This window comes from Muntiacus reevesi, chromosome 14, assembly GCF_963930625.1.
Source record: "Muntiacus reevesi chromosome 14, mMunRee1.1, whole genome shotgun sequence".
NCBI lineage: Eukaryota > Metazoa > Chordata > Mammalia > Artiodactyla > Cervidae > Muntiacus > Muntiacus reevesi.
In genome coordinates, this window is record NC_089262.1 from 65,148,100 (window position 1) to 65,174,113 (window position 26,014).

The 26,014-nt window shown below is 35.1% G+C and overlaps 1 protein-coding gene across 6 annotated transcripts in view; it reads right to left on the minus strand.

The window, feature by feature from the left end:
• The window catches only part of RANBP17 (RAN binding protein 17), a 349,536-nt gene that overhangs the window by 293,782 nt on the left and 29,740 nt on the right, over window positions 1-26,014 (minus strand). For all 6 annotated transcript variants that reach the window (XM_065905571.1, XM_065905573.1, XM_065905574.1 and 3 more), the window contains 8 exons: window positions 16,293-16,358; window positions 10,998-11,102; window positions 10,055-10,220; window positions 7,251-7,324; window positions 4,911-5,030; window positions 3,387-3,533; window positions 2,690-2,862; window positions 492-685 (listed from right to left, as the gene is read on the minus strand). In XM_065905571.1, the coding sequence (XP_065761643.1) occupies window positions 492-685; window positions 2,690-2,862; window positions 3,387-3,533; window positions 4,911-5,030; window positions 7,251-7,324; window positions 10,055-10,220; window positions 10,998-11,102; window positions 16,293-16,358 (1,045 nt within the window). The remainder of the gene's footprint in view (window positions 1-491; window positions 686-2,689; window positions 2,863-3,386; window positions 3,534-4,910; window positions 5,031-7,250; window positions 7,325-10,054; window positions 10,221-10,997; window positions 11,103-16,292; window positions 16,359-26,014) is intronic.

The window sequence follows — 26,014 nt, forward strand, 5'->3', positions numbered from 1 at the left end:
TTATTTTCTCAAATAAATGAAATATTTATGAGAATATTTATTTTCTCAAATAAAAAAATAAAGAGGAAATTGTGAAACTAAAATGTAATAATAAAATAAAGCCATGATGAAGGCTAATAAACAAATGTAAAACCATGATGAGGTCTTATGTAACTTTTAACTGGCTAAAATTGGGCTCAAAATTTTTAGTCAGCTATAGCTAAGAAGGAAACATAATTACTTAAAAGTTAATAAACTCTACTCAAAGATCATCATCAACTTTTTTTAATACTGATTCCAGAGAGAAATATTCCGTGCAAATCTCATAAAGAATTAAAATCATCAAGCCACCAAAATATCCAGAAGGTTAATAAAATTAATTGATTACTAGAAGAACAGAAATTGGGGAAATAAATAAAAATAAATTACAATAAATTATTAAATAAATTGATTAATGAAGCTACCTAAAATTCAATATAATACCATACAATAGTCATATAAAATTTACTGACCTTCTTGAACTGCCATGTCCACAGTTATTCCAGAAGTTGAATGCAGAAGTTTTTGGTAATTCTGTGCATTTTGATCAAACAACTGTACAAGAAGAGTGCATGTCTTTTCATATTCACATCTGCTAACAGTGCACAACTGCTCCAACTGCTGAAACACAGTGGTGGTATCATCCAGTGGATCATCTAAATTATCTCTGTAAATATATAAGAATAGGACAACCGACAACATTAAAATGAGACATACTTTTATTCACCACAAATAAACTCTATTTAAGTTAAATCAAAATTCTATCAAGGATAAAGAAGTAAAAGACATTGAAGGTAAGATATAAAATGTCTATAATTGAAAACATGATTATGTATATAAAAGTACCAAAGAAACCATATGAAAGCTACTCGTATTAACAGGTGAGTTTACATAGTTGCTAGCATACAGATCAATATATAGAATTCATTACCATTATACTAACATAAACAACTAGAAATGTAAATCTGAAAAACATTACCTTCGAAAGGCACCAGAAAACATAAAATACTAATTAAATCTTAATTAAATATATGTAAAGATTTAAAGACTGAATACTATAAAACCCTGATGAAAAAAATAAGAGAAGAGTTAAATAAAAGATAAACAAGCTCATTGCCTGAAAGACTCAATATTGTTGAGATGTCAATTCTTCCACCAAATTAATAAATTAATATACAAATTCAGTGAAATCATAGTCAAAATTCCAGAAGGACATTTTTTGCAGATACTGACAAGATGGTCCTAAAATTTAAGCAAAAGAAGAGCCAAAATTTTTAAAAGGGAAAACCAAGGTGGAAGACTCACAGTACCTGATCTCAAAGCTTATTATAAGGCTACAGTACTCAAGGCAGGGTATTAGCAGAAGGAGAAACACATAGATTAATGAGAAGAGAGTCCAGAAATAGAACCATACATATGTGGTCAATTAAGTTCTGGAAACAATGTAAAGACAATTCAATGGAGAAAGCAGAGTCTTTTCCACAAATGGTGTTAGGGATAACCAGTTTTCAAAATATATAAAGGATAAAAAGGGAAGAAAAAGAACATGGAGACTTACCTTATATCATATACAAAAATTAACTCAAAATGGATTATGGACATGAATTTAAATTCTAAAACTATAAAACTTCTAGAAGAAAAAAATTAAGGATAAATTGGACTTCATGAAACTTTAATACTCCTGCTCTTTGAAAGGCTCTGTTAAGGAAATGAAGAGGCAAGCAATGGACTGAAAAAAATATTTGCAAAACACATATGATAAAAAGACTTGTGACCTAAGTTTACTGACCTCTCAAATCTCAATATAAGAAAATAAACAACCCAATACAAAAATGGGCAACAGATTTGACAAGTATTTTACCAAAGAGTATATAGAAATGGTAAATAAGCACAAAAAGATGCTCAACATTATAAGTCATTAAGGGAATGCAATTTATACCAACAATGAGGCATCAGGCCTGTTAGAATGACTAAAAGTTTTTAAAACTTTTAAAATATCAAGTGCTGGTGAGGATGCAAAGCAATTGGATCTTTCATAAACTGCTGGTAGGAATGCGGAACGAAATGGGCAATTTGGAAAATGGTTTGCCAATTTCTTTTAAAGTGAAATACACATTTACCTAGCAACCCAGATCTCACATCTAGGTATTGACCCAGGAGAAATAAAAACTTACATTCACACAAAAATCTGTATAGGAACACTTAAACAGAAAGAATCCAAAAGGTGAATGGATTAATAAGCTATGATATATTCATAAAATGAAATGCTATTCAGAATAAAAAGTAAAGAACTACTGACACAAAATGGAAGAATTTCAAATGCATTATGCCAAGTGACAGAAGCCAGAGTAACGGGCTACATACTATATGATTTCATTTATGCAGCATTCAAAAGAGGCAAAAATTTTAGGGAAACAAAAGAGATCAATAACTGCTAGAGGCTAAGGATGGGGAAAGGTCTGACTACAAAGGAACCTAAAAAAACTTTCTGGGATGATGGAACCATTTTATATTTTGATTGTATTGTTAGTTAAACACAAATATATACATTTGTCAGAACTCATAAAACTGAAAAAGGTCAAATTTTACCACAAGTAAATTATACTTCCATTTTAAAAAATTCCGAGATGCAGAAGATGAAAATACAACAAAAACATTTAGTTTTCAATACCTCACAACTACAGCAACAGATTCCAAGCGAGAAGTGATAAAGGCCTTCATGATTTCTGGTGCGTAAGTGTCTAATAAGTGGGGTTCAGTTGATTTCACAAAAGGAACGGATGCTACCATCCTCTGCCACAGGGTTAATAAATAATGAACACTGTTGGGAGCAAATTCCCAATGCTACAAAAAAATAAAGCAAATGTTATTTAAACTGATATCATATATTCCTAGAATAAGAACTGCAGAGGCAAAATTACTAAACATACATTTAAAACTAAACTTATTCTGATTATAACACTAATGAACATTTAACATAGCAAATTTTAAATCTTTGTGAACATACTTCTAATCTTCTTTCCATGAATATTTTTTAACAGAGCTGATATCATGTGGAAAATATGGTTTTAAAACTTCTCCCCAAACTTATAAAAAGAATTTTTCCAAAAACTAATCTGCAAAACTTTATTTCTCCACATAGATTTTACCAGTTTCTCAATTCACTCTTTAATAATTAGATAATTAGATGGCCTCTAAATTTTTATTACTATAAAATTTGTTACAAAGAACTTTTTCCTAAAATCTTGCAATGAATATTTTTAGCAAAGTGCTTTAACAGATGTTTTTTAAAAATCCCTACCAAATCTGATCAAGAAAGTATTTTAAAACCATTTACAGTTTAGCATCAACTATGTATTTTTACTTACCTGTAGACTAGTAATGGTAAAATTGGCAATCAATCTGATAACTTCAGGATATTCCTTCACCATAACTAATTCTCCCAGCTGATAATTTGTCTTTAAACGAGCCAAAAATCGACAAAATTCATGATAATTACCTGGATCAGACAAACCCTAAATTATGAGACAAAAAGAAAGTCTATTTTAAAAACTTAAAAATAAACCAAACTAATGACCATTAGTAAAATTCCAAGAGTATTTTACTAAGTCTCAGTGTTTTCATGGGTACTTACTGCACTTTGCATCAACTGGGTAGGTATCAATTAAAAAAAAAAAAATGATTCCCACTGGGCTTAATGTTGTCATAAATGATTAATAAAAAGGAATTCAAAGTAGAGGCTTCGGAGGAAGCTTTGACCATGATGACTAAGTCATAATGTTTGGTAACCATTACAATACCCAAAAAATGTGCATGAGAGAGAAGTGAGAGACAGAGAAAGTGTGTATGTGTGTACTGTGGCTTAAACAGAAGTCAGTACAAGAACTGAAAAATACGTAAGATGGACAATAAGAATGACTCTTGAAATCCTAGAAAAGAGCAATACCACTACATTTAGATTAAATGTGTACAAGTAACAGAAATATATTTTAATTCAACAGATATTTATTGAGTACCCACAGGCATGATGTCCTCAAGCAACTCCCTGTCTCTAAATCACTCAAATAAACTGCTGCAATGTATAGCAGAAAGTTTAACAAAAGTACTATAATATATAGAAGTAACTCTGGGAGAAGAACAGGTTAAAACAAAAGACCAAGAAAGGTGTCCCCAGGGAGCCCCTTAAAGACAGGATGCGTGTTATTATCTTTATAGTTTGAGAAGTCTGTCTCTCCCAAAAGTTATTAACAGCCAAAAGACTTAGATAAACCTCCTTAAATCATCATTTAATCTTTTAAAATCTGTACTTTCACTACAGATATTTTAAACCAAAAACTAAAGTGAAACAAATTTTATCCAGACACCCCAAATCACTAATTAATAATGGCTTTGCAATTCTCTGAAATGAATATTGCCATTGAAGATTTGCAGTTAATATAGAGAGTAGATTTTAAAATCTACACACTTTTATTGCCCGCAAGAGGACAAAAAGATATTATTTCATAATTTAAAGCCACTTATTTCAATATTAACACCCAGATTTATACTGTCTTCTAGTTTAGAATACAGATATAACTAATCACTTCAGTAATTTAAGAAGTACAAGCAAAACACAATGGTAAAAAGCAGAAACATAATAAAATATGCAACTTCTATTCCTATGGGAACAATAAAAACAACACAGACATCAGTCAGGAAAACATGCCCTTTTAAAAACTGCCCATTTACACTACAGATGGGAGCTAAAAAAGAAGACTGGAAAAAAAAAAAAAAAGAAGACTGATATGTACTTTCTTCCAGAATCATAACCATGTCATAAGTTTATTATGCACCTTTCAGCAGAAAAAATGTACTTATATATGTTAATGTTAATTAAGTTACTTCATAAATACCTGAGGGTTTTCAAGTATCCTTTTTACTCCCTTAATTAAATTACCAAGGTACTTGGCACGTTCAGGACTGCTAAATAAGGACCTTCTTGTGGAAGCAAATTGAACTAAACATGAAAGTGCCTAAAAACAGGAACAACAAAATTCATTTCAACTTTAAAAGTAACTATGGCCACACGAAAAGAACAGTAGTTTTTACATTAAAATTTTTAAAACTTTAATGATAAAAAAGAATTATAGAATCCAAAAATCAATGTAAACTAAATATCATCAATCATTACCACCATCCACAAATCTTCAATTCCACCATTAGAATTTCTATTTGTATATAAAATTCCTCTAAAATTTATGTATATATTAGATACACCAGAGCAGAGCCAGGATCTGAATATACTTCAAAAGGCTCCCAATTGCTTTTGCTGCCTAAACCTTTGTAAACTGATGAATCAAGTGCTTCACCAAAATGAAAATAACTGTGTTGTTGCAGAATATGTTTAGGAAATACTGCACAAAATGCACTGCAGTATCCTGTAAGTAGGAAAAAATCTGTAACTTTATTTAATCTAGCATGTCCCAAATATATCTGGTGACAGATCATCTTGCCCACACCATTTATTAATATCTTGAGAACAATTTGGAAAATGTTCCTGAAAGAGTTAGATATCCTATAAAAATTCCCACAGAGAGTAACAGTGGCCTAGTTATTTATCTTCCTTAAGTTAATACTTTATCAGACAATTTCACTACTCAGGTTCTTAATTCTCCTACTGGAATTCACTGAAGCCTTTCATTTATTAATTGAGAGGCCCCAAGCTGGCCCACATGTGTTTTGTTTCAGTCCACATATGTATATCTGCCCACTTATAAAAAAATAGAACTATCTGCCAATATTTAAATATTTCAGTGAGGAGATTTCACACAAAATGTCTGATTCTCAAGACAAGGATGAGAATAGGGACAAAAAATCAGTTTAGGTGTTACTCAGTTTGTCACAGTCCTTAACGTTAAAAGCAAAAAAACACACAAGCAAACAAACATCCCAAAAAACAAAACTTCTTTGTGATGAGTAGAAGGTTTAGGAACCACTAATACAATTAAAAATATGTAGAAGTTTGGGGCCAAAACCACTTGAGTTTGACTCTCAGCTCTAAAATTTAGTTCACTCTCCTTAAGAAAGTCACTTATGTCATTCTGAGTCTGCTGACTTGTTTACATAGTGAAGATAACAACACTTAACTTGCAGGGCCACTGTGAGAATGAAGTGAGATAAGAATCACATGATAGGCTATGCACAATAAATGTTAGCAACATTCTCTTAAAGCAGTTTTCCATTCTACTTTTTAAGCACCAGTAGCTTGTTTTTTTTATCCCTAAACATAACTGTAAACATAACATGAAAACATGGTTTTTTAAACAACTAAAAGCAGGACTCTTTTGGTAAAAAGACAGAAGGCTGAAGTTCTGTGGTACCACCTAGAAACATGAGTGTCCTGTGAAAACCAGTTTAAAAACCACCCCCTTAATAAAACTCTCATTTCGAGAGCAAGCATGTTTTTAAGAAGGGGCAGTATTTTTGTCAACCTATTCCTCCCTTCTAGGCAACGACATATCTAAACAAACATACTGCTCATATGTATTTTAAATCGAACTTTTTTTTTTAAGGAAATGACAATATAAGAATCTTCCAACTTTACTTCTAAAAGCTTAGATATTAAAGTGACAACTTTTTCTTTTTTTTTTCAATCTTGCCTGGTCTCTGTTTTTTAGATTCCACAAAGATGGAATCCAGAATCTCAAATTTCTATGTAACCAAAGAGTCTGAACTTTTTAGCACACAATAGAACTTGATTCAAAAAAGGAAATGAACAACTGGAGTGATGAACATAAAACCAAGTGAGCACATCCCCCTGGTTTCTCATTTGGAGACATCTGACGGGGGCTGCATGGCAAGCCTGACGTGGGGCCAAGCAGTGAAGAAAGAGTTGGAGAGAGGTTAGGAGAAGGGAAGGCAACAGGTGGTGTGGCAAACTGCTGGGCTGAGTACCAGAAGAGCTAGGGACTGAGCGGGAAAAAGGATCTTTAGAGGCTGATGGTCGTCTTGGCTATGGGGACGAACTAAATCACCAGTTATGGGTTTGGGGCTCACCAGTGAAATGGCAGGAACTATGGACTGTAATTAGAAATTGACAAATAGGTTAAGCAATACAAATCCCAGATAGATGATGTTAAGAATTTCTTATGAGAGGTAAACTCAATCAAGAATATAAATAAAGTAAGTATGTACCACCCTGAGATAAATATCACAGGTACTTTTAAATGAAATAATGAATGAGTTTTACTTACTAACTGAGATAGGAGTGGTGGAAGTGAATGATACAAATTAAAGAAAAGATCCAATGTTTCTGGTTCCAGGAAAACTGAAAAAAAAAAAAAAAATCTAACACCATTACTTTTAATTCAGTGATATTTAGCACAGTAAGACATTATCATACAAACCAAGAACTCTAAGACCTCAGCATGTGGCCAATCTTTATTTCTAGTTAAGCTAATTCCTTTTAAATTCCTAGCTATTTCCCTTTGAAAGATGGAAATAATACAAAGATAGAATTAGATCAGATGCTCCTTATTTCTATGTAGCATCTACAGTTCTCACTGAAAGAACCTTCTCACTGTTCTCATTTACATTAAAATAACATAAACATTTAAAAATTCAAACAGCATCAAAAAGTAAACAGTACTAAGACGTATACAGTAAAAAACAGCTGTCCCCTACTCCATTCTGACTGCCTTTCAACTCTTAGCTATATTTACAAACGTTTCCAAATTACATGCTGCATGTACTACATGTTTTTATTTGACTGTTTTTAGATATCAAGTGAACTTGTTACAGTGTATGTCTAATCACTCACCTCTCTACTCCCCTTGCTCTTCCTACAAACCATCCTCTCTCAAAAATCCATCCATTATGATAACAATTTGAGATTAAATCAATTCTACATGTTTATTATGACTACGTAAATAATTCTAACAGATGAGCCAAGTAAACTATGATTATATCACATTTCTAACACTCTCTGGATTTAATCATACCATCTTTTTTGTGTTTAGTTGTATAGACAGATATCTGTCACTAATTCTTTCCAAATGCTCTGACATATGTACAAAATGTTCTTCATGATATTTTCCGCATGGTCAATAAGATTAAAAACTTTCATTTCCATTTTCCCATCCTTTCTCCCAGAGCCTTCTTCAACTTAGCTGACTGTTCCCAAATGTGTTACATAATTATCTTATGTCTGCCTACTGTTATCTTGTGTTAAAGCTTTCCAAAACCCCATATCCTCTATTTTCTTGGCTTGTGTATCAAGTAGATTCTAAGAGCAAGCACATAAGGGATAAATTTCAGAATAATTTACATGTCTGAAAATATTTTTATTCTCTTATACTTGATAATGTCAGTCTAGTTTGAAAATTATTTTCCCTCAGAAATCTGGGGATGTTACCCCATTGCCCTCTAGCTTCCAGTGCTACTGCTGAGAGGTCTAATACTATTCTTGATCCCAGTTCTTTATAGGTGACTTTGTTTCTGGTAGATTTTATGATCTTCTTTCTCACTTTTATTCTGAAATGTCATGATTATGAAGTTTAGTGTATTTTTTTTCATTCATTATGGTGGGTACTTATTGGATCTTTCAATCTGAATATTTATGTGTCTCAGTGCTGAGTTATTTTGGTATTGTTTGCAAATTTCCTTCTGCTTTTTCCCATCCTTTCCTGAACTCCTAATAGATGCCAAGCCTCCTAGTTTCATACTCTAACATTCTTATATTTTTTTCCTCCTATAAAACTCTTCCTGCTTTCTTTTTATTCTGCTTTCTAGGATATTTCCTTAACTTTATCTTCCAACTCTTCTACTGAACGTTTTATTTTGGCAACTTTTACGTTTGGAACAGTCTCTGAACTTTTGTTTTCAAAATAATATTCTATTCATGTTTCAGGAATGCATTACCTTTTCTTAATCTCTCTGAGGTTATTAATTAACCCTTTTGGAAATTTATTTCTACTCTTCACTTTGTTTCTACTAACTCTCCCCTTTAAAAATATTTCTTGAGATAATTACATTCATATGCAATTGAAAGAAATAATACAGAGATCTTATGTTTTATTTACCCAGTTTCCCCAAATGCTAAGTTGCTGCAAAGTTAAAGCACAATATTACAATCAAGAAAGCACACTGATAAAATCCACCAATCTTATTTGGCTTTCCCAATATTACATGTATTTGTGTGAGTGTTTGTGTGTGTTGGTATGTGTGTATTTAGTCTGCACAATTTTAACAACATATGTTGGTTCATGCATTCATCACCACTATCAAGATACTAAGTTCCTTTTAATTGTTTTAGTCTCTGATTTCCATATTAGAAGTTTTTACCAAATGTATGGTGCTTCTCTACTGTATCTGATACCCTGGAATATGAAACCTCTCCAGTTTAATTTCTCAAGGGAAAAAAGCTCTGGTCTTGGGATCTGAGAGGAAAGTGTACTTAGAGAAGGGAAAAGGGCAGTCACAGAGTGGCACAGATGGTAGAGAAGATCCCAGGGGGCATTTGTGCAGAACACAGACTTTTCACCAAGCCCTATCAGCCCTATTCCCTACCTCTAACTTCAACAGGAAAACCCTACTGTCATCATCTTTCTGGGATGAGTAAGAGCATATGCGTTTGCTTTTTTTTGGTAGCCCTCTCTGTAAAAAAGTAAATTGCAATTCTGCTTTGCTAAGTTAGCTACTCTAATTCACTCTCTTCGTAACTTTGAAAAATACGACCATATCTCTTGCCAAGTGTTATACCCTCTCTTACTCTGTTTATCTGAAAATTTGAAAACAGAACTCTTCATTTCCCTACCTAAACTTATTTTCCTCCAACAATTGAGCTGTCTTCTCTTTTTTCCAAAACCAAAATATGAGGTTACTATGAATTAAATTGAGGAAAACAGATTTCAACACGGTATCAGCAGCTACTTTGGGTTACAATTTTTTAAACTTTTTGACTGCCAAATAAAAAACAGATAATTGCACATAAGGCAACAATATTGCTTAATCCTATGTCTTTATGTTGATCATTCCTTATACTAAACTTTCTTCTTACTTGTTCTCCAAGTTGTTGGAATCTGTACTGTGCAAAGATCATCTGCAGATTCATCTGCTGAACTGCCAATGAAGTCAAAGTTAAGGCAGTTGAGGACCAGTTTCAAGACTTGCATTACTAGATTTTGTTGATCCTGATCCTGAAGGTTTAAAGGCTTGCCCAATATCTGAAAAAGGTTCAAAGTCAAATAAAATATTATGAAATATATCAATTAAAAATTTTTACTCAACCTAATTTAAAAAACTTCAGTGCCAAATTAAAATTAGTGAAACAAAAAAAAAGAAAGAAAAAAAATTGCAAAGGGATGTTACTGTAATAAACTATTCTCAACCTTAATATTGTAAAATGGGGACAACCTTTCATATTTAATTGCAAAATGGAGGTCACCTTTAACAGTTGTAAGAAGCAACTTTAGGACAAATACTTTATACAGCACAAATGTATAAATGTACAGGATTCATTAGCTCAAAGGAGCAACTGGAAAAAACTGAAAATATAATATTCTTCAAGAAAAAGTCGGGGGACTTCATGAATAAACAATAACACATTCAGCTAACAAAGGTTCTCAGAGGCTGTTTGAATGTGGGGGGATAGGTGTAAGCTTCTGGAGAACAATCCTGACCCCTCTCAAAAGTCTCAATTAGCTTCTCCAATAATGTACAGTAAGAAGACAAAGAAACTACTATCCAAAGACAAGTTACCAAACTACCTTTGGATCCTAGTTTATTACATCCCTATTAAATAAAAGTGAATTTTTTGGAACTGTTTAGATTTGTGCAAACCCATTGTTCTCCATGGGGTTGCAGAGTCAGACACAACTTAGCAACTGAACAACAACAACTGTACTTAGAAGTATCCACAATAACTCCTCAAAAGGCAGAATGGCGTACCAGGGAATTCATCTGAAATTCTTCTGAAACAGGATGCTCAATTATTAACTTACCTCTTTTAGAAGAGAGCATGCTAGCACTAAAATGTCTTTGAGAGAAGAATCACGAAATGAGGTAGCTATTTTCCTGTGTTTTGCTGAAGGTTTAGAATAATCAACCTAAAAAGTTCAAGATAAATTTATTTAACCAGACTTACCAGAGAGCAAAGCAAAAATTTACTATGTAAGAAAAAGAGTGAAATTAATGATCAAATAATCATAAAGTATAGGGCTAAAAGAGCTTTAAAAAATCTGCTAGGGTAAGTCATTTGTTCAAGGTTACTCAAAGAGCTAATAACGGCAGAACCACAATTAGCACCCCATGTTTCTGAACTGTTCTAATTCAGTGCTTTTTCTGCAAACTATACTGATCCTAAAATTAAAAACAAGAATAAATCATATTTCAGAGGCATTATAAACACACATTATAAAAGAATAGATACTATCAATTCCTGATTCATGCATAGTTTGCACTGGGCAATAAACAACCTCCCTGGTCCTCAGACTCCATCTATAAAATGAAAAATCTCTAAGATAATCTTAAAATTCTTATTTTCTGTGAATCAGTGAACTGAATCAGCTACAGAAAATTCTTGCATATGAAAGTGATATTTCTATATATACCAGATGCATATGTCACTGATTCATATATTTTGATATTCTTTAAAAAAAAATCCCAAGGCAGAAATTATAAATAATCAGAAATTTGATTTATTACATAAGCCACAGTATATTCCTTCTGAATATTTTACTAGTTAAAAATAAGTAACTTTTAATAAGTTTACCAAGAATAGTTGTTGAGCCTCTAATCTAAAATATAATATGATAAAAAGTATGATATTAATACCATCAATATTTCCATTTATCACCAGAACACAGCAAACAAAACTGAAATCTGATACTCTAATGATCTGTTACTACCACAGGCAACAGTTGCTATAGCATTCCTTTTGCTATCTGAAAGATGAAAATAAACCATTTCCTTACTGACGTTTATATTTGAAAAAAGCAATGAGATCAAAATTGATTATCTGATACTTCCTAAGCTCCATCATACTATACTTAGATGCCACATTTTACTCATAGGAACATGAAACATAACAGAAGTCCAAAGTGATTACAGAAAGCAGTTACTGGGATCTCTATCCACTATGCAATATTCAAATTAGTATTTGCAGCATTTCTCCCTTTTTTAAAATCAAACATCCATCTGTCTTTCAATAGGTCTGTTTCTTCAGTTTCCCTCAATATATAAAAACATTTCTTAATACAAATTAGTAATAGCATACACCATTACAATCTCAACTTATGTACCCTTCACATATTATTTCACTAAATCCTCAAAACTAACCTATATTCACATAAAGTTTATAGGCACACCATATCTATAAATGGGCTTTCCAGTGGCCCAGTGGTCAAGAAGTCACCTGCAATGCAGGAGACGCAGGAGACGCAGGAGACCCCGGTTCGATCCCTGGGTTGGGAAGAGTCCCACTCCAGTATTCTTGCCTGGAGAATCCCATGGGCAGACCTGAACCTGGCAGACCACAGTCAGTAAGTTGCAAAGAGTCAAGCATGACTGAAGCGACTTAGCACAGCACACACATCTATAATACTGAGGGAAGAACCCTGGGTTTACTGAGCACTTGTACATACTAGGACCTGTGCTAGTAATTTACCTAACTAATCATAGTAAGACCTTTGGAAAGTGTCATTCTCAGTTTACAGATAGTGATACGTAAATTTAAACACACTGAACAGAGCAGTAGGCAACAGAGCGAAACTACAAATCCAGGTCTTATTTCATAGTTACCTTCTAGGCACATGACTTAGCAACTACAACAACTACAGCAACAGCAACAAATACATTCTACTTGGGTTACTCATTTAGATGTCCAATGTTTTTGAGAAGAGGAATTATGTATCCATTTTCTACTGTATAACTATGCCTCAAGAATACCGCAGTAGGTTGCCACGCCCTCCTTCAGGGGTTTTTCCCGACCCAGGGATCGAACCTGAGTCTCCTGCGTCTCCTGCATTGCAGGCAGATTCTTTACCACTGAGCCACCGGAAAGCCCATTTACAGATATGGTATGCCTATAAACTTTAATTTTCTCCTATGTGAATATAGGTTAGTTTTGAGAATTTAGTGAAATAAGTAGTCTTAGCTGTTACAAAAGCAAAACAACATATAATTCTAAATTTTTTGGAAGTCTCAAGTTTAGATCTTTTTTTAAAAGACACATCCTGTTACTGATCCTACGTGAATTTACCTGGCTCACATTTGACAACTATAGTATTTTATTTTCATTGTGGATTGTAGATCTCCCTATTGCCTGGTTCAGAAGTACTGAAGAAATGACAGTTGAAATTATTAATACTCTAAAATTAGGCTGACCAAATGTCTCTGCAGAAGCCATATATTTTTTATCATAAAACCCAAAATGCACTTCAGAACTTGAAGCTTTTTCTGAAAAGGTACATACTTGGTTCTATACAAGATAAGCCTGGAACATCTTGGACAGGAAGTAAGGAAATGTCCAAAGAATGGTGAGTAAATGTCAAATGAGCAGAGATGCCAGTTTGAAATGGTTTCTAATGGCCAAATTTGGGAAAATTTGGGCATCAAAATATAATGTTAGTAACAAACTATAACATATAAATAAAGTTGGAAACCAGGAATCTGTGCTGATAGAAATAATAAATGAACAAATTAAAATTTTAAAGAGGTATTAATAAGGTACCTCCCACATAATATTTATTACTGACAAAGGAGAAAAGAATAAATTTACAATTGAAGAAGCCTGGTAGAGACCACCTTAGTCAAGTGACCAAATGTAAATCAGATCATGTGCTCTGTGAGAGGAAACAATGAGAAAACCACAATATCAGCACATCCTTCTGAAACAGGATGCTCAATTATTAACTTACCTCTTTTAGAAGAGAGCATGCTAGCACTAAAATGTCTTTGAGAGAAGAATCACAAAATGAGGTAGCTATTTTCCTGTGTTTGGACAGCACTCACAGCCAGCCCTGCAGCCAGCTGGGTCAGGACCAGCCCCAAAAGCCAGCACACCCGCAGCCACCCTGGCTCAGCCACAACAGGAGGGCACATGCAGCCCACAGGGGGAGACAGAACACCAGGAGCAGCTGACTCCGGGGGCCAGGGAGACTGTGCCAGTGGGCCCCACAGAACACCTTTTACCTAAGACCACTGCTTCAAGACCAGGAGATGTAGTTGACATACCTACTACACAGAAACAAACACAGTTAGACAGAATGAGGCGATGAGGGGTTACCTTCCAAATGAAAGAATCAGACAAAACTCCAGAAAAGGAGCTAAACAAAATGGAGATAAGCACTTACCAGAGTTCAAAGTAACAGTCAAAAAGATGCTCACCAAAACTGGGAGACAAATGGATGAACTCAGTGAGAACTTCAACAAAGAAACAGAAAATATAAAAAAAGAACCAATCAGAACTGAAGAATACCATATCTGACATGAAAAATACACTAGAGCGAATCAACAGCAGATTAGAGGAAGCAAAAGAACAGATGAGCAATCTGGAAGCCAGAGTAGTGGAAACAATCCAACTGGAACAGTTAAAAGAAAAAAGAATTTTTTAAAAAATGAGATAGTTTAAGGGACCTCTAAGACAACCACAATTGTATTAACATTTGCATTATTATAGGGGCCCCAGATGGAGAAGCGAGAAAGAAAAGAGCACATAACATACTTGAAGCCATAAATGCTAAAAACTTCCCTACCTTCAGTACCAAAAAATAATCTGAATAAAAAATGGGCCGAGTACATGAAAAGATATTTTTCCAAGGAAGACATACAGATGGCCAACAGACAGATGAGAAGATGTTCAACATCATTAATCTTCAGGGAAATGCAAGTCAAAACCACAATGACGTATCAACTCACCTTTCTCAGAATGGCTATTATTAAATAGAGAACAGATAGCAAGTGTTGGCAAGGACGTGAAAAAAGGGGAACCCTTATGCTATTGGTGAGAATGTTAACTAATACGGCCACTATGGAAAACAATATGGAGGATCCTCAGAAAATTAAAAATAGAACTACCATATGATCCAGGAATTCCACTTCTGGCTATTTATCCAAAGAAAACATGACTTACAATAGCCAAGATATGGAAGTGTTTATCAACAGATCAATGAATAAAGAGTATGTGGCATATATACACACAATGGAATATTACTCAGCCATTTAAAAAGACTGAAATCATGTTGCATGCAGTAACATGGGTAGACCTAGAGGGTATTATGCTAAGTGAATTAAGTCAGACAGAGAAAGACAAATACTGTATGATTTCAGTTACATGTGGAATTTAGAAAACAAAGCAGAAAGACTCATAGACACAGAGAACAAACTGGTGGTTGCCAGAGATGGGGGATGGGAATTGGATAAATAGGTAAAGAGGATTAAGGGGTACAAACTTCAAGTAATTAAATAAGTCTCAGAGATATAATGTACAGCATGAGGAATAGTCAATATTTTAACAGTTTTGTATGGCAACAGATGCTTATTAGACTTATGTGGTGATCAATTCATACACACACACACACACACACACACACACACACGTCAAATCACTATATTTTAAATCTGAAACCAACGTAATATTGTATGCCAGCTGTACTTCTTAAATATAAACTTATATAAATTCTTAAATATAAACATATTTCCCTCTATTATAACATTATTCCATATAAAACTCAACTCCTCCTTTTGTTCTTTTAAGAACCATGTTAAACACAAAAGTGAACAAAAGCAGGTGAGGATGTGCTCAACTGCCGAGTTCATAAAGGCACTGGTGGGGGAAGTGTAGCTTCTGCAAACTCTGCTTGTACAGGGTGAAAACTCAAGCTAGCAAGTGAGTGCCAAGCAGCCTTTGATGAGTCCTGCTGTGTATCCATTATTGAGAAATCAATTCACCAAACTGCTTGTCTTTTATTTGCAAGCGAAAAAAGGCTTGTTTTACTTTTGCATACAATTTATTTATATGATTAGTATATTACTATATACATGAAATATAAAAGAACAATTATCCAATTGCCACAGAGGACCATGTCTAATTTTCTGTTCTTTGTAGTACTTTACATTGCTGCTATTACTTTCAATAACAACAAAAGTGTTCCAACACTTAATTATCCCAACAATAAAATATACCCCCCCCCAAAAAAAGACTTGCTTATTCACAGTTTTATACAATACAAAGTTTTACATCAAAGAAACAGCATTACTTAGCAAACTTCATGTCACCATTAGATGGAAAGGCTTACCAGGTTCATTTCCTGAGTCAATTCTGAAAGGATTATTACTCCTATTATGCAATGTTCCATAGCACCCTTTGGGGGAAAAAAAAACAAGTTTAGTCTAAATGGAGACACATAAAATTTACAAGTAATTAAATTATAAAACATTACATTTTCTTAAAATAGATTTATTAAAATATATAGAAAAATCACTATGAGGTCCACAAATAAAAATAATTTCATGTTCATTTTTTGAAGGATACATGTAGATATATAGCTGAGTGGGAAAAACTTAGAATTGCATACACTCTATAAAATATCTTCAGCATGCGTGACTTACAATAAACTAAACTTCAAAATATTAACATAAGAGTTTCATTTTCATAAGACTACAAATAAGGAACAAAAAACAATTTTTAGCTCTATAAATTTGCTTGAAGGTTACTGAGATAGATGCATTCAATAAATAATTAACAAATAGCTTAGAAATTAATTTAAACCCCTTGACCTAATATCAGGTAAGGTCGCTTAGGTCCTTTTAATTTTATTTAATAATGCACATGTATTTATTTACATATGGATCTATAATGAAGGCATGTGAACTGTCCAATGCACTGGGTAAATAAATACATGACTATCAATATAGTATGATGATTGAATATAATCACCTTCCAATTTAATCTCAATAACTTCCTTCAAATCAAAATTCAGGTTTTATATGCATATTACTAACAAATTACCCAACTGCACAATCATACTGGAGTATGAAAATAAAAATGTAACATCCAATTACTGTGTAATAATTTTAAAAAGCAATACAGATCCTTTTCAAGTCTTAATTTTACAGCTGTTCATTCCTTCTAAATATTACAGAATTTCACTAACACTGGGTAGGTGTAATTAAATTCAAATTATCTCAGAATAAAAAATAAACGAAACATCCTTAATTTTTGCACGTTAATTCTTTATGGCCCTTTAGGACAATCTGAACTCGATGAACTAAACTACAGATCACTGAAGCATCCATCTCCTGTGTAAACCAGGCCACTGCTCCTTAGTGTCATTCCCTAACCAACTGCTGGCCCATGAACCGGCTGGTCATCTGCAAACGAGACTCTGATCTGAGAATGGTCTGACACCTGTTCATGACAAGAGAGTCTGCACCAGAATATAAAACAGAGCAGTCAGCAAGCACACTGCTTAGCTCAGCTAGGACTCCTCCCTCAGCAAGTCTCCCAACGCGGTCAGGACCGTGTTCATTTACTGACACTGACTGACACATGCATTCTGACATAAGCGCCTCATCTTGCTGTGGACCAGCAATTTGAATAGCACTGTCCTGGATGACAGTAGGCTCTCCTGGATATATATGTAGAAAGGAGAGACATAAATGTTAAAAGTATGGCAGCAAGAAGGTTACAATAACAGAGAAAAAAGACATACAAAATTTCAGGCCATTAAAAATTTCACAAACCTAAAATAATTTTTAGTACAAAATTCAAAGAAGCTGTTAATACCTACCAAAGGAACCATGGGGTATCATTTTGGAGTATTAAAATATTAAGTCAATTGTCTTTCTCATGACTCCAGGTTAAGTTAGGTCATAATACCCAGAAAGCAAGTGTATTTTTGGTGATACTGTAATAAACTTTGAAGATAAAACATTTTCTGTTTCTTCTGGCCTTCCAAAACTGATAAAAGCACACTAAAGCCCAATGCAATAAGCTCAACTTACCAGCCACTGAAAAGGGAGCTTAAAAAATGCTAGCCAACAAGAATGGTTTAATTTCATTCAGTTCAACCTACTCTTATTTTAAAAGAAATCTAAAGTCTATTCTTGTTTACGCTAATGACACTAATGAAGAACTGTGTATCTTAGTAAATGACAAGAGAGGGGTGCTACTTGCATTAGTCAAAATTGTATGCACGACTATAAAGTGAGAAACACATGTGTTACTGAATAAACCATTACTCTGTCCTACAGCAGATCTCCTCAAGACTAAAAATACATACTCCAGTGATGTTTTAGATAATCAAATATTTGTTAACCAGGATTTCAACAACATAAATAAAAGAGAAGCAGTATAGTCTAGAGTTTCATATTCTGGGGTTTCTAGCATTACAATCTATGATGGAATTACATCTTACATAGAGATTAAATTTGATAGTTACTGTATAAGCAATAACATCTCAGAAAGTCCAAATTGCCTCTAACTACCAATAAGCCAACACCAAATATCTCTCAATTAATCCAAACTGCCAGTTTTTCCTTGAGATTTATAACAGACCACCTCTTTACTAGCACCAGCTAAAGTACTTTTCTTGCGATCAGGGAAAAAATTTACATGAAAAAATGTGTGTGTGCTAGATTACCTCAGCCATGTCTGACTTTCTGCGACCTTATGGACTGTAGCCCACCAGGCTCCTCTGTCCATGGGATTCTCCAGGCAAGAATACTGGAGTGGGTCGCCATGCCCTTCTCTAGGCAATTTTACTGACCCAGTGATCAAACCCATGTCTGTCTCCTGAACTGGCAGGCGGGTTCTTTACTACTAGTGCCACCTAGGAAACCCACACAGTTAAAAGTACGTTATCTTTTTTTTTTTTTTTTTTTTTTTTTCATTTATTTTTATTAGTTGGAGGCTAATTACTCTACAATATTGTAGTGGGTTTTGTCATACATTGACATGAATCAGCCATGGAGTTACATGTATTCCCCATCCCAATCCCCCCTCCCACCTCCCTCTCTACCCGATCCCTCTGGGTCTTCCCAGTGCACCAGGCCCAAGCACTTGTCGCATGCATCCAACCTGGGCTGGTGATCCTTTCACCCTAGATAATATACATGTTTTGATGCTGTTCTCTCGAAACATACCACCCTCGCCTTCTCCCACAGAGTCCAAAAGTCTGTTTTGTATATCTGTGTCTCTTTTTCTGTTTTGCATAAAAGGTTATCATTACCATCTTTCTAAATTTCATATATATGTGTTAGTATACTGTAATGTTCTTTATCTTTCTGGCTTACTTCACTCTGTATAATGGGCTCCAGTTTCATCCATCTCATTAGAACTGATTCAAATGAATTCTTTTTAATGGCTGAGCAATATTCCATGGTGTATATGTACCACTGTTTCCTTATCCATTCGTCTGCTGATGGGCATCTAGGTTGCTTCCATGTCCTGGCTATTATAAACAGTGCTGTGATGAACATTGAGGTACACGTATCTCTTTCAATTCTGGTTTCCTCAGTGTGTATGCCCAGGAGTGGGATTGCTGGGTCATATGGCAGTTCTATTTCCAATTTTTTAAGAAATCTTCACACTGTTCTCCACAGTGGCTGTACTAGTTTGCATTCCCACCAACAGTGTAAGAGGGTTCCCTTTTCTTCACACCCTCTCCAGCATTTATTGCTTGTAGACTTTTAGATAGCAGCCATCCTGACTGGCATGTAATGGTACCTCAATGTGGTTTTGATTTGCATTTCTCTGATAATGAGTGATGTTGAGCATCTTTTCATGTGTTTGTTAGCCATCTGTATGTCTTCTTTGGAGAAATGTCTGTTTAGTTCTTTGGCCCATTTTTTGATTGGGTCATTTATTTTTCTGGAATTGAGCTGCAGGAGTTGCTTGTATATTTTTGATATTAATCCTTTGTCTGTTGCTTCATTTGCTATTATTTTCTCCCAATCTCAGGGCTGTCTTCTCACCTTGCTTATAGTTTCTTTTGTTGTGCAAAGTTTTAAGTTTAATTAGGTCCCATTTGTTTATTTTTGCTTTTATTTCCAATATTCTGGGAGGTGGGTCATAGAGGATCCTGCTGTGACTTATGTCAGAGAGTGTTTTGCCTATGTTCTCCTCTAGGAGTTTTATAGTTTCTGGTCTTACATTTAGATCTTTAATCCATTTTGAGTTTATTTTTGTGTATGGTGTTAGAAAGTGTTCTACTTTCATTCTTTTACAAGTGGTTGACCAGTTTTCCCAGCACCACTTGTTAAAGAGGTTGTCTTTTTTCCATTGTATATTCTTGCCTCCTTTGTTGAAGATAAGGTGTCCATTGGTTCGTGGATTTATCTCTGGGCTTTCTATTCTGTTCCACTGATCTATATTTCTGTCTTTCTGCCAGTACCATACTGTCTTGATGACTGTGGCTTTGTAGTAGAGTCTGAAGTCAGGCAGGTTGATTCCTCCAGTTCCATTCTTCTTTCTCAAGATTACTTTGGCTATTCGAGGTTTTTTGTATTTCCATACAAATTGTGAATTTATTTGTTCTAGTTCTGTGAAAAATTCCGTTGGTAGCTTAAGAGGGATTGCATTGAATCTATAGATTGCTTTGGGTAGTATAGCCATTTTGACAATATTGATTCTTCCAATCCATGAACACGGTATGTTTCTCCATCTGTTTCTGTTCTCTTTGATTTCTTTCATCAGTGTTTTATAATTTTTTATGTATAGGTCTTTTGTTTCCTTAGGTAGATATACTCCTAAGTATTTTATTCTTTTTGTTGCATGGTGAATGGTATTGTTTCCTTAATTTCTCTGTTTTCTCATTGTTAGTGTATAGGAATGCAAGGGATTTCTGTGTGTTAATTTTATATCCTGCAACTTTACTATACTCATTGATTAGCTCTAGTAATTTTCTGGAAGAGTCTTTAGGGTTTTCTATGTAGAGGATCATGTCATCTGCAAACAGCGAGAGTTTCACTTCTTCTTTTCCTATCTGGATTCCTTTTACTTCTTTTTCTGCTCTGATTGGTGTGGCCAAAATTTCCAAAACTATGTTGAATAGTAATGGTGAGAGTGGGCACCCTTGTCTTGTTCCTGATTTTAGGGGAAATGCTTTCAATTTTTCACCACTGAGGGCAATGCTTGCTGTGGGTTTGTCATATATACTTTTTATTATGTTGAGGTATGTTCCTTCTATTCCTGCTTTCTGGAGAGTTTTAATCATAAATGGGTGCTGAATTTTGTCAAAGGCTTTCTCTGCATCTATTGAGATAATCATATGGCTTTTATCTTTCAATTTGTTAATGCAGTGTATTACATTGATTGATTTGGAGATATTAAAGAATCCTTGCATTCCTGGGATAAAGCCCACTTGGTCATGGTGTATGATTTTTTAAATATGTTGTTGGATTCTGTTTACTAAAATTTTGTTCATCAGTGATATTGGCCTGTAGTTTTCTTTTTTTGTGGCATCTTTGTCTGGTTTTGGAATTAGGGTGATGGTGGCCTCATAGAATGAGTTTCGAAGTTTACCTTCTTCTGAAATTTTCTGGAATTTTTGGTAGAATTCAGCTGTGAAGTCATCTGGTCCTGGGCTTTTGTTTGCTGGAAGATTTCTGATTACAGTTTCGATTTCCTTGCTTGTGATGGGTCTGTTAAGATCTTCTATTTCTTCCTGGTTCAGTTTTGGAAAGTTATACTTTTCTAAGAATTTGTCAATTTCTTCCAAGTTGTCCATTTTATTGGCATAGAGCTGCTGGTAGTAGTCTCTTATGATCCTTTGTATTTCAGTGTTGTCTGTTGTGATCTCTCCATTTTCATTTCTAATTTTGTTAATTTGGTTCTTCTCTTTGTTTCTTAATGAGTCTTGCTAATGGTTTGTCAATTTTGTTTATTTTTTCAAAAAGCCAGCTTTTAGCTTTGTTGATTTTTGCTATGGTCTCTTTAGTTTCTTTTGCATTTATTTCTGCCCTAATTTTTAAGATTTCTTTCCTTCTGCTAACCCTGGGGTTCTTCATTTCTTCCTTCTCTAGTTGCTTTAGGTGTATAGTTAGGTTATTTATTTGACTTTTTTCTTGTTTCTTGAGGTAAGCCTGTAATGCTATGAACCTTCCCTTTAGTACTGCTTTTACAGCGTCCCATAGGTTTTGGGTTATTGTGTTTTCATTTTTTCATTCATTTCTATGCATATTTTGATTTTTTTTATTTCTTCTATGATTTGTTGGTTATTCAGAAGCGTGTTATTTAGCCTCCATATATTTGAATTTTTAACAATTTTTTTCCTGTAATTGAGATCTAATCTTACTGCACTGTGGTCAGAAAAGATGACTAGAATGATTTCAATTTTTTTGAATTTACCAAGACTAGATTTATGGCCCAGGATGTGATCTATTCTGGAGAAGGTTCCATGTGCACTTGAGAAAAAGGTGAAGTTGATTGTTTTGGGGTGAAATGTCCTATAGATATCAATTAGGTCTAGTTGGTCCATTGTGTCATTTAAAGTTTGTGTTTCCTTGTTAATTTTCTGTTTAGTTGATCTATCCATAGTTGTGAGTGGGGTATTAAAGTCTCCCACTATTACTGTATTACTATTAATTTCCTCTTTCATACTCGTTAGCATTTGCCTTACATATTGCAGTGCTCCTATGTTGGGTGCATATATATTTATAATAGTTATATCTTCTTCTTGGATTGATTCTTTGATCATTATGTAGTGCCTTTCTTTGTCTCTTTTCACAGCCTTTATTTGAAAGTCTATTTTATCTGATATGAGGATTGCGACTCCTGCTTTCTTTTGGTCTCCGTTTGCGTGAAATACTTTTTTCCAGCCCTTCACTTTTAGTCTGTATGTGTCTCTGGTTTTGAGGTGAGTCTCTTGTAGACAGCATATATAGGGGTCTTTTTTTTCTATCCATTCAGCCAGTCTTTGTCTTTTGGTTGGGTCATTCAACCCATTTACATTTAAGGTAATTATTGATAGGTATGGTCCCGTTGCCATTTACTTTGTTGTTTTGGGTTCACGTTTATACAACCTTTCTGTTTCCTGTCTAGAGAAGATCCTTTAGCATTTGTTGAAGGTTTGGTGGTGCTGAATTCTCTCAGCTTTTGCTTATCTGTAAAGTTTTTGAATTCTCCTTCATATCTGAAAGAGATCCTTGCTGGGTACAGTAATCTAGGTTGTAGGTTATTCTCTTTCATTACTTTCAGTATGTCCTGCCACTCCCTTCTGGCCTGGAGGGTTTCTATTGATAAATCAGCTGTTATCCTTATGGGAATCCCTTTGTGTGTTATTTGTTGTTTCTCCCTTGCTGCTTTTAATATTTGTTCTTTGTGTTTGATCTTTGTTAATTTGATTAATATGTGTCTTGGGGTGTTTCGCCTTGGGTTTATCCTGTTTGGGACTCTCTGGATTTCTTGGACTTGGGTGGCTATTTCCTTCCCCATTTTAGGGAAGTTTTCAGCTATTGTCTCCTCGAGTATTTCTTATGGCCTTTCTTTTTGTCTTCTTCTTCTGGGACTCCTATGATTCGAATGTTGGGGTGTTTCACATTGTCCCAGAGGTCCCTGAGGTTGTCCTCATTTGACTGTTTTTTCTTTTTTCCTGTTTCATTTATTTCCATCATTTTATCTTCTACCTCACTTATCCTATCTTCTGTCTCTGTTATACTCTTGGTTCCCTCCAGTGTTTTTGATCTCATTTATTGCATTATTCATTTTTAATTGACTCTTTTTTATTTCTTCTAGGTCTTTATTAAACATTTCTTGCATCTTCTCAATCTTTGTCTCCAGGCTATTTATCTGTAACTCCATTTTGTTTTCAAGATTTTGGATCATTTTTATTATCATTATTCTAAATTCTTTTTCAGGTAAATTTCCTACCTCCTCCTCTTTTGTTTGACTTTTTCATGTTCCTTTACCTGTTGGGTATTTCTCTGCCTTTTCATCTTGTTTAGATTGCTGTGTCTGGAGTGGGCTTTCTGTATTCTGGAGGTCTGTGGTTCCTTTTTATTGTGGAGGTTTCACCCAGTGGGTGGGGTTGGACGATTGGCTTGTCAAGGTTTCCTGGTTAGAGAAGCTTGGGTCGCTGTTCTGGTGCATGGAACTAGATTTCTTCTCTCTGGAGTGCAATGGAGTGCCCAGTAATGACTTTCGAGATGGGTCTATGTGTTAGGTGTGACCTTGGGCAGCCTGTATGTGACACTCAGGGCTATGTTCCTGCATTGCTGGAGAATTTGCATGGTATGTCTTGCTTTGAAACTTACTGGCTCTTGGGTGGTGGTTGGTTTCAGTGTAAGAATGGAGGCTTTTGGACAGTCTCTTATTACTTAATGTTCCATGTAGTCAGGAGTTTTCTGGTGTTCTCAGGTTTAGGGCTTAAGTCTCCTGCCTCTGGATTTCAGTTTTATTCTTCCAGTAGTCTCAGTTGGAGACTTCTCCAACTATACAGCACTGATAATAAAAATTCTAGGTTAATGGTGAAAAGATTCTCCACCATGAGGGACACCCAGAGAGGTTCACAGAGTTACATGAAAAAGGGAAAGGGAGGAGGGAGATAGAGATGAGCAGGAAGAGAAAAAGGGGGACTCAAGAGGAGAGAGACAGATCTACGCAGTTGTCTGTTCCCAGAGTGTTCTCCGTAGCCCAGACACCCACAAAGATTCACAGAATTGGACTGGGAAGAGAAGGGGAAAGGAGGAAATAGAGGTGTTCTGAGGTAGAAAACGGAGAGTCAAAAGTGGAAGAGAGTAATCAACACACTCCTGAATAAAAATGGGAATTGAATACTGGATTCTTAAATGTGCAAAATTTATATCACATACTGAAAAACAAAGATTAAAAATCTAGAGTAGAAGTTAGACTCTTAAAAATACAATATTAAAAACAAAAACACAAAAAATTTTAGAAATATATATGAAGTTTGGTTTAAAAATAGGGCTTCTCTTTTTCTTTGCAAGGTTATAGTGAAATGAAAATGAAAATTAAGGAATAGTAGAGGAGTAATAGAGGACTTTAAAAGAAAATAAGAGAAAAAGAAAAAAAAAGAAAAAAGAAAAACAAGAAAAAAATTTTTTTTCCTAATTAAAAAAATCGTAAAAATCTATGAAAATGAAAGTTAAGGAGTAATGGGGGAGTAATAGGGAATTTTAAAAGAAAATAAAAGGGAAAAAAGAAAAAAGAAAAGAAAAGAAAAAAAAATTTTTTTTAATTAAAAAAAAAAAAGGTAAAAATATATCTAGGAATTTCTCTGGAGCTGTTGTGGTCAGTGTGGGTTCGGTTCAGTTTCAGATAGCTCTTCGTTCCAGCTTACACTTCTTGATATCTATAGGCCCCTTCCAGTGTAGTCGGTGTTAACTACAGGGATTTTGATCTGTTGCACCGGTCCCTTCTGAAGCGGTTCCCTTTGCTTATTTGGCCTCTGTTTGTTGGTCTCTTCAGTGCCTAATTTCCGCCCTGACACAGGCGGGCGGAGGTGGTCTCTTGCTCAGGTTCGCTAGCTCCATCACGCTGCGGGGAGGGAGGGGTGCTGCTTTCCCCGTCTAAGCTGCTCAGGCTCCCAGCTGCTCTATATGGAGCGTACCCTGCGCTGCGCGTGGTTCCAGCTCTTGGGTATTCCACAAAAGCGCGGACTCGGCTGCGCCTGCGTTTTGTGCCTTCCCCAGCCTGAGCAGCTCAGGCAGCCAGGAGCTTGACGGGCACACTCTCCCCGGGTGCGGCACGCCTTCTCCCCTCCGCGTCCCCAGCCCCAGCTCCTGCCCGCGTTGGTTGGTGCATGCGCCCTGTGTCTAGCCACGACCCTCCCGGCGGATGTCAACCATCCAGAATCTCAGGAAGTCTTTGGTTAGAAACTAGAGGCCTGCTTGCGGTGTGGTAGGGGATGCCGTCCTTGGGGCCGAGCCTGCCCCTTTCCCCTCCCCCCTGCCTCTGGCGGGGCTGGGCTGGTCCGCAGCCTGCGAGCTCTTCTCTGGACTTGCTCGGTCCCTTTGTTCCGCCGGCAGTGTGTTCCGGCCGGTTAATTTTCTCTCTCTT